This window comes from Micropterus dolomieu, linkage group LG03, assembly GCF_021292245.1.
Source record: "Micropterus dolomieu isolate WLL.071019.BEF.003 ecotype Adirondacks linkage group LG03, ASM2129224v1, whole genome shotgun sequence".
Classification (NCBI taxonomy): Eukaryota; Metazoa; Chordata; class Actinopteri; order Centrarchiformes; family Centrarchidae; genus Micropterus; species Micropterus dolomieu.
The window spans coordinates 33,400,483-33,414,270 of NC_060152.1; the positions used below are offsets into that span (position 1 = coordinate 33,400,483).

General features: G+C 44.5%; 1 protein-coding gene across 1 annotated transcript in view; it reads left to right on the forward strand.

Moving 5' to 3' along the window:
- LOC123968709 (glutamate receptor ionotropic, kainate 2) overlaps window positions 1–13,788 on the forward strand; it is a 315,329-nt gene that overhangs the window by 246,364 nt on the left and 55,177 nt on the right. Inside the window, exon 13 of the mRNA XM_046045615.1 lies at window positions 4,603–4,820. Coding sequence (XP_045901571.1) covers window positions 4,603–4,820 — 218 coding nt within the window. The remainder of the gene's footprint in view (window positions 1–4,602; window positions 4,821–13,788) is intronic.

A 13,788-nucleotide genomic window follows, 5' to 3' on the forward strand; every position in this document is an offset into this window, starting at 1 on the left:
CCCTCCTACGGCCTCCTCCACGTCTCCTGATGTACTGGCCTGTCTCCTGGTAGCGCCTCCGTGCTCTGGACACTACGCTGACAGACACAGCAAACCTTCTTGCCACAGCTCGCATTGATGTGCCATCCTGGATGAGCTGCACTACCTGAGCCACTTGTGTGGGTTGTAGACTCCGTCCCATGCAGCCACTAGAGTGAAAGCACCGCCAGCATTCAAAAGTGACCAAAAAATCAGCCAGGAAGCATGGGAACTGAGAAGTGGTCTGTGGTCACCACCTGCAGAACCACTCCTTTATTGGGGGTCTTACTAATTGCCTATAACTTCCACCTGTTGTCTGTTCCATTTGCACAACAGCATGTGAAACTGATTGTCAATCAGTGTTGCTTCCTAAGTGGACAGTTTGATTTCACAGGAGTGTGACTGACTTGTAGTTACATTGTGTTGTTTAAGTGTTCCCTTTATTTTTTTGAGCAGTGAACAAAGGCAACACCCTTCTATAAGCAAGGAATCTCTGTATGTTGGTATGTATATTTGCTGTTAGGGTCAGTGCAGTTGATGGAGAGGGACAGGATGATGATGAGGTTGGAGAGAAGCAACAGGAGGAGGAGTTAAATGAAACCAGACAAAACAGTTACAGGTGCAGGGGCAATGTGTTTCTAGAATTAGAAAATGAAATAATGTTAGTCATGCTTATTACTGATGTTCTTACAGAGGTCAAGGCAACGGGTCTCTAGTCGTTTAGTCCTGTGGTCCTTGGTTTTTTGGGGACAGGAATGATGGTGGAGGTTTTGAAGCAGGCTGGCACATGGCATGTCCCCAGCGAGGTGTTAAAGATGTCCGTGAACACCAGAGACAGCTGATTAGCACAGTGCTTCAGGGTGGATGGGGAGACAGAGTCCGGCTCAGCTTGCTTTACGGGGTTTCTGCCTCCTGAACAGTCTTTTGACATCCCTCTCCAAGATGGTGAGGGATGGGGGTGAGGTGGAGATGGTGGACTTTGGCCGATCAGTGTGTGACGGGGAATGGTGTCCGGTCTGTCCCATTGTCTTTCAAAGCGACATTAGAACTGGTTCAACTCGTTGGCAAGGCGTGAGTCGTTCGTGGAGTGGGGGGCTTTAGGTTTGTAGCTGGTGATCAGTCTGAAGCCTCTCCAGACAGAAGCAGAGTCATTTCTTGAGAACTGGTGTTGTAGTCTCTCTGAGTACAGCTGTTTTGCATCTCGCACCGCCTTGCTAAACCTGTATTTTGACTCCTTAAACCTGGACCGGTCCCCACTCCTAAACACCTCTTCCATTTCCAACCTTAGCTGTCTGAGCTTAGCTGTGAACCAGGGTCTGTCACTGTTATAACTCACTCTGGTGCGTGTTGGTATACAGCTGTCCTCACAGACACCGATGTAGGATGTCACAGCCTCTGTAAACTCATCCAGACTGATGGTAGAATCCTGAAAACATCCCAGTCAGTGCAGTCCTAACATGCCTGAAGGTCCTCTACAGCTTGACTGGTCCACTGCTTTGATGTCCTCACCACAGGTTTACAGAGTTTTAGTTTCTGCCTGTATGCAGGAATCAGGTGGACCATGACATGGTCAGAGTGACTCAGAGCAACGCGAGGGACAGCATGATAGGCACTGCTAACTGTAGTGTGGCAGTGGTCCAAAATCTTCTCTTCTCTGGTTGGACATTCGACAAACTGTCTGTATTTTGGGAGTTTATGGCTGAGGTATCCTTTACTAAAGTCACCAAGAACAATAACAAAGGAGTCCGACAATGTCTCACAGTATCTGGTCAGCGAGCGTGCGCTGTGCGTTGTGCTCGTTGGCCTGCGGTAGATTGTAAACACAGAGCAGAAAGTAGGAAGGAATGGTTTACAGTGTATCATTAAATATTCCAGGGCATGAGAACAGTGCTGCTGAATCACTGTCACGTCATTGCAACAGCCACCGTTGATATGAAAACAGACACCTCCACCTTTTTTTTGCTGGAAAGTTCTGTGTCGCCGTCCACTCTGTAGAGCCTACTGCAGCGCAGAGTCTGGTATTGATCCACAAAGCCACGTCTTCGTGAAGCACAGAACAGAAGATGAATAAAAGTCTCCACCAGTAGCTGAAATTCATCCAGTTTGTTGCGCAGTGACGGCACGTTAAATATTCCCGGTAGCGGTGTGCCTCTTCGGTGCAGTCGCACCAGCGTACCAGACCTCCTCCCCTTCCTCCGGCGTTTCACCGCATGAACAACGGAGAGTGAAGTCTTGACCATAATGTCCAATAATTCCACTGATGACACGAGAAAAGTGGGAATTAAAGCCGCTGGTGTTGTTCCCCTGATGTTTATGAGCTCTTCTCTGGTTAAAGGGCTCCGTGTATGACTGCAGGAAGCTAAGTTAGCAAACAAAAACAAAAAAAACAGAACGCACCAAAATACCACGGCTGGCCAGAGCAGCGGCATTTTAATCATCCGAATTAAAACTCACTGCATTTTACTTGTGTACTTACGTAAATCTGAATTTCATCATGCCATTATGGTCATAATTCATAATCTTAGCAAGTGGAAGCGTGGAGATGTTAAACAGACAAGGCCTGAGAATAGGGCCTTGGGTAACCATATGTAATTTTTGTTTGCTCATAGTGTAATTAGTGATCAACACAAGTAATTAATGTCCTTCAAATAGGATTCAGTCCAATTTTGGAATGCCACACAGTTTTATAGTTTGGTAATATACCGTGCTTGACCGTGTGCAACGCAGCAACACTTACATTAACACAAACTACTGTAGGTTAAATGATAGGCTTCACATTCACTATATGTTGTAAAACAGTAGTGTGCTAAGAGTTTAACAAGACTTGCACATAGTACGGGCACCTCACCAAGTGAGCCACCTACGCTCTGTGAAAATATGAATTTAACACCTCTTATTTAAAATGATACCATGGTGCACTGACAGTAAACACATTCAGCTACCTTTTAATAGATGAATATTATTATATGTTTATTAAATCAACCACAGTATGAAAGTCAACATAGGCACGGTGTATACAATCCATTTGCTGTTGTCACTTGACTGGCAAGTTCACCAATGAGATAATCCTGAAAACCTGATGTACTCCTGGGTGAAACAGTGAGGGAGGTACCCTGGGAGCCGTGTGCCCCCGCCAGCCTTTCGTTCCTTCTCCATTGCAGTATCAATAGCGGTAGGCTCGAGCACCAGTTGGCAGTCATGTCTTTCCCTGCACTGGACAACTCACTCAGGGGACTGTAAGAAAGTTTGATGAAAAGGGTGAGTCTCTCACAAAGGGAGTGCAGCACAGAGTTCTTAACCTTCTATCTCTCTGATTCTTTATCAGCTTTCCCTCTGAGTGAATGTGCAAAATCCCTGCTTTCAATTCCTTAAGCCGCTTGAATTGTCCTGATATAACCCAGACCCACTTTCTTTTAGCCCGGCAACAAACCTCCCTACCCCACTCCACCTGTACCCATGCACATATGCTCCTTCATGCTCTGAATACAGCCTGCTAAAAACTTGAATGAAAAACAGTCAGATGAACCGAAGATTGAGTGAACTCTATTGTAGGAAATGAAAAATAGTGAAAGTAACTGATGTTGTGCTTAGCTAAATGACCAAGGACAAGAGCCCGGTTAGACCAGCATTTATGGCAGCTAAATTAATTAAATTAATTTATTCCATAGGAATTGCCACAATCAGTGGAGCCACTTTAATTGAATTTTATTTACCAATTTATAACAGGAGTTATCACAAATGAAAATGAAAAAGAATGCAGGCCTTACCTAAAGTCCTGGTGAGCTCGACTAGTTTTTGTCTCATGTCTGCTCCGGTGCACTCTGGTATTATTCTTGTATTAACAACAATGCATAAGCTTTATATCTGTTTTAGTTAATTTAGGTTAACAAATAGTTGCAGACATAATTTAAACTTTAACTGTCCATCACAGTCTCAATGAAAAGTTGCTCTTTCCATTTCATTTGCCACTCTCATGCATCCATGTTTCTACTTACCACTCTCTGCCTGGCAGTCTGCCCTCAGGCCAGCTCATATTACGTAAGGTTTGCCCCATTGAAGCTTAGCAACCAATCAAAAATGACAAATGACAATCTCTGACTGTAACAATACTTTGCATTACAGAAGATAGTTTGTAGACAGTTAAGAACCTAGCATGTTAGTGGTTAATCTGCCAACTACAGCTTTCCCACCAACTAGTCATTATGTAACCAAGCTTCCAGAATCACCTATGTCACAAGAATATGTAAATTCATTTTCCTGTGCCACTTTCTGACAGAGGGACAAGTTACATTTTGAATTTAAAGAGAACTGACGGGGAATTATCTTGGAAAAAGTTGTAGAAGAGGCATTACAGTAAAGAAAGACAGTCCAGAGTACACAGGAAGTGTGTTTCACATTGCCAGTGTAAGACTAAATACCAATCACCAGGTTCAACCATTAGGCTGTCCACTCTGCCCACTCTGTGTGTCTGTATATGAGTGTGTGATCCAGGCAGCAGATGCAGAGGCCTAGCCTGGGTGCTGCCTCCTCTTCATCCTAGTGCTGTAACAGGCCTCACCCCCCTCCTCTGCTCCTCTTGTTCAGGATCTGAGCTCATGCCGAAGGCCCTCTCCACCAGAATTGTAGGAGGAATTTGGTGGTTTTTCACACTCATCATCATATCCTCCTATACTGCAAACCTTGCGGCCTTCCTCACCGTGGAGAGGATGGAGTCGCCCATCGACTCTGCTGATGACCTGGCTAAGCAGACCAAGATAGAATACGGGGTCGTAGAGGATGGCGCCACCATGACCTTCTTCAAGGTAAGTTACGGCTGGATATTATTAAACCAACTACAGTCTTTTCTAGCGCAGTGTTTCACTGCTCTGTATCACCTAGGTATATACAGGTACACAATATGGGTATGTCAAGGCTAATGCTAAAGATGATTTTGATCAATTTGCAGCGATATTAAATGTGCCTATATCAATAGTTCAAATAAATATTTTTTTTTTAGTTTTTGTTTATTGTCTTAAGATAGAAAAGCCTCAATGTATGTATAAAGACCTTACATAATGAACCGTTATGTTTTTATTACCATAGAATGAGCCATTTCTATCTACATAACCCTTACATGGACTTCGCCATGTTGCGCCATCATGTTTCTACAATAGCCCAGAATGGACAAACAGGGCTACAGAGCGCGTTTCATCACAACATTCTTCTGCTCTTTGTAGAATTCTGGCAGTGTAGATGCTCATCACTTCGTTGACTACGTACATTCGAAGAAGAAGAAGAAGAAGTAGCTATAATACACAGCAGGGGTCGGCAAACAAGTTTTGTATCGGAGCAATTTTTTATCCATGAGATGGTGGGTGAGAATATAAGGCGTAATATTTAAACTGAAGGATACGGTATTTGGTTAGCTCACTTGGTAAAGTGTAGGACTCTCATGTGTAATGTCGCATGTTCAGTCCCACGTCAGGTGAAATTTTTTTCCCCCATTCAACAAATTGATCATGCAGCGACTGTTTCACATGGGGACACTGCAGCACAAGCTTTATTGTGAGTTTTCTGGTGTTTGATCCGCATCCATCAACCTACGCTTTTTCATTTCCCCAGTATCTCCAGGCAGAGCGCATTTAGGGGAATCACGTTTTCTGGTGGCTATTTCAGAGGTGTGTCAAGCAGGCTACAGACTCTTTTTAATTTAGTTCTGAATCTTTAAAGTAAAAGCTCTCAATTCAACTTGAAATAAGGCATTGCTGCAAAAAATAAATCAGTAAATATAATTTCTCAAAATATCTACCTAAAGAAATCTCATTTCTTGACTGGCTACTCTCTGCTGTCTCAGAAGACGACACCTTTTGTCCTGTGTCACTTGTGTCACTGTATCTATCTTAAGCCCTTTGAAAGAGGGGGGGTGGTAGACTAGACAGTTGGTTGCAATTTGCAACGTGGTTTCACGTGGTATTTCAATGCATTTTTTGCATCATTTCATGCCATTTAGTCTGAATTGAGTTCTATTGTGCAGAAACAGCGTGCCATTTTACTCCTATTGTCACAGGGAAAAGACAGCAGGTGTGGGATTTGAATAGCCATGAAAGTCCGAAACTAAGGTGGTGGCGGGGTGGCAGATGGATAGTAATTTGGTCCCTGACCCATGAGACCGGCCTCGGTTCCTGTGTGAAACATCTACGTTATGCTAGCTACGCTACTAACGTTAGCTGCGTTAAAGTTTAAGCATTTAGCTAGCTAACAATGTTAGCAATGACAGCCCCCGAGGACCCCTTATCCTAACCTTTACCAACACAGGTGTATGTGCCTTAACCTAAGTAATTGATTGTATGCATGTCGACCGGTTAACCCTATCTGCTAGCAAATCGGCCGTGATTCCACCTTTGTGCTCCTTTGTGTTGTTTAGGTCTGTAGGGACTAAACAGCGTGAAATCACAGCTTAAAATGCATTGACATAGCACAGGAAATTTCCTTAAAAGTGATGCGCTATTTATACGCCATCCAATGATATCACGTTGTTACACTTAATGCTGGGCAATTCACTCTTCCTACATTCCTGTATTGCATCTTGTTCATGTCTTTTGTTTGGCTCTACATCCTGTTAAAACCCAGAGTCTTTCAAACTCCATGCCCCCAGTTTGTGACATAGGCTTGCTACAACAATGTTACTTCTCCAAGCCTAAACCTGGATTAAAAATTACAAGTGACCCTTTAATACAGGACAATAAAGGCAAGGTGGCTATCATAGTTTATGTTAACTTCTGTGACAAAGTGAGCTGTAGTAAAACATGTTGGGAAATCAGCAGGAGTTTCCAGCATTTCTTCACCAATACTACACTATATTGCCAAAGGTTTTGGGACGGCTGCCTTTACAAGCACATGAAGGTTAATGACATCCCATTATTAATCCATAGGGTTTAATATGAAGTTGGCCCATGCTTAGCAGCTATAACAGCTTCAACTCTTCTGGGAAGGTTTTCCACAAAGTTTAAGAGTGTTCATGGGAATTTTTGATTCTTCTAGAAGAACATTTGTGAGGTCAGGCACAGATGTTGGACGAGAAGGCCTGGCTCGCAGTCTCCACTCTAATACATCCCAAAGGTGTTCCATCCATTTGAGGTCAGCACTCTGTGCAGGCTAGACAAGTTCTCCACACCAAACTCGCTCATCCATGTCTTTATGGACCTTGCTTTGTGCACTGGTGTGCAGTCATGTTGGAACAGGAAAGGGCCATCCCCAAACTTTTCCCACAAAGTTGGAAGCATGAAACTGTCCAAAATGTCTTGGTATATGCTGAAGCATTAACAGTTCCTGTCACTAGAAGTAAGGGGCCAAGCCCAACCCGGAAAAACAACACTGTAACACCTCCTCCACCAAAGTTTATACGCAATAAGTACCGTGCTCCTGGAAACCGCTAAACCTAGACTTGGCCATCGGATTGCCAGACAGAGAAGCTTGATTTGTCACTCCAGACAGAGAAGCGTGATTTGTCACTCCAGACAACACGTCTCCACTGCTATAGTGTCCAGTGGCAGCGTGCTTTACACCACTACATCCGATGCTTTGCATTGTACTTGTTGATGTAAAGGTTTTTATGCAGCTGCTCTGCCGTGGAAACCCATTCCATGAAGCTCTCTATGCACTGTTCTTGAGATAATCCGAAGGCCACATGACATTTGAAGGTCTGCAGCTATGGACTCCGCAGAAAGTTGGAGACGACTATGCACTGTGGATGGTGGCCTTCACAGGTTCGATGCAGCTTCGGATACATGTCTGGTTAGACAACTTATTCTGGTCGGGGTCATGAGAAGCTGGAACCCTGTACTGGTCACCAATCTATCACTAGACTGACAGATAGATAGACTAAACACATTCACACTTACAGGCTATTTCCACTTCACCTAACCTGCATGTCCTTGGACTGCAAACGGACGCAAATGAGAGGATGTCTCATTTCTCTAAAAACATATTTCCTTATTTGTTCTCTCACATCATTTCATTGAAAAGATGAAGTGAGGAAAACTTGCCTGCATTAGAACTCTCACTGATAATTTTTCTCTTGCATTTCACCGATGGCACTCAGACGACTTTGAGATATAGCTTTTTTTCCAACACCTTGTTTTCATCAATCTGGGCAATAAGCACACGTGTGTTTGCAAACAACTGTGTGATAAATACGTGTGTTTTTTGTCTTCGTGCTGAAAGATACTCACACCAGTTCATTAGAAAACTGCTGTGGTGATAGGCGCACAGTCTTTTTATCATTTCACCATAGAAATTAATGAACACACCATGCTGAGGTCCCTCCAAATGATTTGTTTATTTCCCTTAATACATCATGGGATAGGTTCTCATTTGGCTTGCATGCATGGGTGTCAACTTTGAGAATATGTGTCATTATGCAAAATGAAAAATATAGGTTTCAAACTTTTCTTACCTTCAACAAAATCACATAATGGTAGTAAAAAGAAAAAACAACCTTCCTTTTCAACTCTATGGGGACAGAAGTCACCTCATAAACACCCTGGAAAGTAGGTTGAGGTGGATTAGTTAGCATATTCACACAACTAACACAAACAAACCAGGTTGAACCTGCTCACCAAGGGAATACTACAGAGTGATATGAGCTACATTCTTCCAGGGACGCAACGCCCCAGCTTTGGAGGAGGAGCAGCACTTCAAATCCCTTTTCTTACACAACCTCCGTGAAAATGTGCAGTACGACGTACAGTATGGTCAACGTGGGACTGCCAGTCAGACACCACCACTGCACTCGGCACCAAATCCTTGGACCAGGGCCAACCACGTATTTTCCCTTCTTGAACTTCCTGGGCAATCTTTTCCGGCCCGGCACATCTAAACCTCCACTCGATTCAGGTTCTGAAATCAGTTTGTTGTGTGCCAGCACTTTCTCAGAAGCGTGTAACTACATCCACACCGCCATTGCTGAACTCCAGACTCAACACCCGGGTGCCCTCATAGTGATCTCGGGTGACTTCAATCACGTCACCATGACTACCACACTAACTAACTTCACCCAGTATGTGAGCTGCCATACTAGAGAGGAGAGGACCCTGGACCTTCTGTATGCTAACATTAAGGATGCATACAGCCCTCTCCCCCTGGGCAGGACAGACCCCAACCTCGTTAACATCAATCCCTGCTATGTGCCTCTGGTGGAAAGGCAGCCTGCGACCACAAGGACAGTGAGGAGATGGTCGGAGGAGGCCTATGAGACACTTCAGGCAAGTTTTGAGGTGACAGACTAGAATGCAGTTTATGAGCCACGTGGAAAGGACATCGATGGGCTTACTGAGTGCATCACAGACTACTTAAACTTCTGTGTGGACTGCACTGTCCCAGCAAAAACTGTCCATTGTTACTCAACCAACATACCGTGGGTAACAAAGGACATCAAGGACATCCTGAATGCAAAGAGGAGGGCTTTTAGAGATGGTAATAGGGAGGAGGTGAAGGCCATTCAGGGGGAGAAGTACAGGAGGAAGCTGGAGCAGAAACTGGAGCGGCATGAAGAACGTCACTGGCTTCAGACCGACTGGCAGCAGAAGAGTTGAAGGAAGCTTGGACAGGGCCAACGAACTTAATCTGTTCTTTAACATATTTGACTCAATGGCTGCCCATCCCCCCACTAACTCAGCTGCTGTCTACCCTCAAACACCTCCAACCCCACTACTCCCTTTTTCTCCTTACTGTCCCCCACCCTCCTGGGAGAACCCTATCCCCCCTCTCCTACTACTACTGTGACTTGTAACTTCTGTGTGCCTCACTGCTGACCAGGTGAGAAGGCAGCTGAGAAGACTTCACTCTAACAAGGCTGCAAGTCCTGATGCTGTCCGTCCTGGGGTACTCAAAGCCTGTGCCCCCCAGCTATGTGGATAACTTCAAAGTCTTCAAAGGGTCCCTGTGCTGTGGAAGACATCTTGCCTCATTCCTGTACCAAAGATGCCATGTCCCAGTGGCTCCAAGGACTACAGACCTGTGGCACTGACCTCCCACATAATGAAGATCCTGGAGAGGCTGGTTAAGCTGCGGCCCATGGTCAGACCTCTTCTGGCCCCCCCCCCCCCCCTTTTCAGTTTACCTACATCATCTTCCTGCTCAACCGCATCTACGCACACCTGGACAAGCCCGCGAGCACTGTGAGGGTCATGTTTTTTGACACCATCCGGCCGGCCCTGCTGGGTGAGAAGCTGACAGCGATGCAGGTGAATGTCCCCCTCATGTCCTGGGTTGTAGACTACCTGACTGGCAGACCACAGTATGTGCACCTGCAATACTGTGTGTCAGACAGCATGGTCAGCAACACCGAAGCCCTGCATGGGACTGTCCTCTCTCCCTTCCTCTTCACCATCTACGCTACAGACTTCAACTACCACACAGAGTCCTGCCATCTTCAGAAGCTTTCTGATGACTCTGCTGTGGTTGGATGTATCAACAAGGGTGAAGGGGCTGAGTACAGAGCTGTGGTGTTTGACTTTGTCACATAGTGCGAGCACAACCACCTGCAGCTCAACGTGACAAAGAATAAGGAGCTGGTTGTGGATCTAAGGAGAGCCAAGTGACCCCTGTTTCCATTTAGGGGGTCAGTGCGGACATTGTGGAGGACTACAAGTACCTGGGAGTGCACATGGACAATAAACTAGACTGGGCCAAGAACACCCAAGCCATCTACAGGAAGGGCCAGAACTGTCTCTGTTTTCTGAGGAGGCTGAGGTCCTGGACTGGGACATAAAACTACCACTGGTACCGATGGCCATCAGTCCACTCCGTGTCACTCCTTGGGAGTCACAACCTTTGAGTTGCTAACAGGAAGGGAAATGACACTTCCACTGCATCTTGTATTACCCTGAGGACATCAGCTCATCAGTCCGTGACTGACCTGCACCATCACCTTTGAACCACATTCACCCGGGACCAGGAGAATATGGAGACCAGTGTGTAAGGATCTAAGGCTTACAAGGACTGGACAGCATCCCATCGCAAGCACAAAGAAGGCAATAAGGTCTTCCACTTCAGATTCACCAAGCTGGTGGGAATCTCAAAGAAAGTCTTGCCAAGCTGGTCAGACCCCTTTGAGATTGTGGGAAAGCTATCTCCAGTAGCTTACAGAATCAGGATCTCTCCACCAAAACAGCCCCCAGCAAACAAATGAGTCCATGCAAATCAGATAAATCCCTACAAACTGTTCTTACTCCCAGAGAGGGAGGCAGTCTCCATGCCCAAAAGGGGGGAGCAGCCTTGACTCTTCTCCTCCCACTAGCGTATCAAATCGCTTTCAAGAAGTGATTTCAAGTAAGAGACTTGTGTGTCTGAGCAGAGACTACATTTAAAACTGTGTTATTGGAACCTGAAGCTTTATGTGTGGTGATTTTCTGTGGGATATAAGACTGCCATGTCCTGTTTATTGCTGTGTGTTTCCATGCTTAGCATGTTCTATTTTGTACCAGTAACCCACTGCTGGGCCTTTACTTGTTTTGTTCCTGACACTGTGGGTGAAGCCGATAACGGTGCTTTATCAAGACTGAAGTCCAAGAATACGACTGTTGAATAAAAGTTCACTGCCCGTGTTCTCTGTGATAAAGTGGCAGTTGTGTTTTAACACAGAATAAGGAGCTGCGTTTTGCTTGTGCTAGTGCCTGTTTCAGTGCACAGAGGCAATAGCGGCACTCCTTCAGGACTAAGTCTAGTACCTGCTGATTGAATTTAAAGCCACTGCTGGGTGCAGTGTGATAAAGTGTTAGTTACATTGTACATAACCACAGTAATCAGAATCTTATAGACCTTGCTTTGTGTCCCTTTATGCCTTTGTGTTTCCTTTCTCTTTTCCTATACTAACCCACACATATACACTCTCTCACGCTACACTGTGTAACCCACAGCTGTAGCCCAACTCCAGTTGTGCTCTATGCTATTTTGGTTAGGGCATTTTTTTGGGATCATTGACTGGCAAGTCATCCACGTGTTCATGTCCGCCATATTCCTCACTCCTCCCCCTCTATTGTTCCTCACACACACAGACACACGGAAACACAGGGAAAATAACTGAAGGCCATGGTAATACGTATAAAGCTTAAATGGAAACTGTTTGTTGGACCTTCTCTGGAATATATGTCAGCACAAATGTTGCCAAGTAATAACTAAGACACGTGGGTGTTTTTATGTGTGAAAATTAGGTGTTGAAGTTGTTTGCTCTCATTATTACTATTATTATTATTATTATTATTATTATTATTATTAGCAGCCTGTTTATTTATTCATTTTTAGTGTTAATTAGTCCAGGCGGATGCGGAAGGCATTTGTCCTCCACTGAGTAAAAATATTCTGTCTACACATCCTGTCTGAGGTGTTTAAGACACACTAATGATGGAGGGAGTGTTTTGGTTAGGCTTATCATCAGTCTAAGTTGATTCAGTGCAGTACAGTCACAGATGATGTGCGTACACATCACATTCACTATTCAAACCCAGGAAAAATATTACTAAATAAAAAACTGGTAATTACAGACTTCTGCTGTAAAATACGTCTAATGGTGGTTGATTATGTAAATGTCGGCACAGGATAGTCTCTGAAGCATTGAAGCGTGTCACTCATCTTCCTAGCGGTGACATTCCCTATGGACTGTTGCTACACTAATGCTGAATAATTGAATAAGCAAACAAATACCACTGATGTGTTTTGCTTGTTAGCTAATAAAATCACATCTTATTAAAGGCAGGCAGTGCTGGTTCTTCACCTTGTATGTATAATGGGGTGATGGCTGGCAGAGTCTGCAGCAGAGACAGTGGCCCTTTACATAGCCATGGCACTGAGCTCCATGTCCCCAGGCTATACAACCCTGAATCGTTTTGCATTAGCTATAAGACAAATAGGAGGAACGCCTCCAGCATGATGATTAAATCAAGCAGATGAAGCTTGTTGAGATGATGTGCTTGATACCTGAGAGAGTAGAGAGCCAGATTATGGAAGAGGGGAGGGAGGAAGACATACTGGTGTACAAGTGCTGGTCATATGATTAGAATATCATCAAAAAGTTGATTTATTTCAGTAATTCCATTCAAAAAGTGAAACTTGTATAATGTATACATTCATTCCACACAGACTGATATATTTCAAGTGTTCATTCCTTTTAATTTTGACGATTATAACTGACAAATAATGAAAACCCCAAAATCAGAATCTCAGAAAATTTGAATATTGTGAAAAGGTTCAATATTGAAGACACCTGGTGCCACACTCTAATCAGCTGATTAAGTCAAAACACCTGCAAAGGCCTTTAAATGGTCTCTCAGTCTAGTCTGTAGGCTACACAATCATGGGGAAAAGACGACCATTGACACCTTGCACAAGGAGGGCAAGACACAAAAGGTCATTGCTAAAGAGGCTGGCTGTTCACAGAGCTCTGTGTCCAAGCACATTAATAGAGAGGCGAAGGGAAGGAAAAGATGTGGTAGAAAAAAAGTGTACAAGCAATAGTGATAACTGCACCCTGGAGAGGATTGTGAAACAAAACCCATTCAAAAATGTGGGGGAGATTCACAAAGAGTGGACTGCAGCTGGAGTCAGTGCTTCAAGAACCACCACGCACAGACGTATGCAAGACATGGGTTTCAGCTGTCGCATTCCTTGTGTCAAGCCACTCTTGAACAAGACACAGCGTCAGAAGCGTCTCGTCTGGGCTAAAGACAAAAAGGACTGGACTGCTGCTGAGAGGTCCAAAGTTATGTTCTCTGATGAAAGTAAATTTTGCATTTC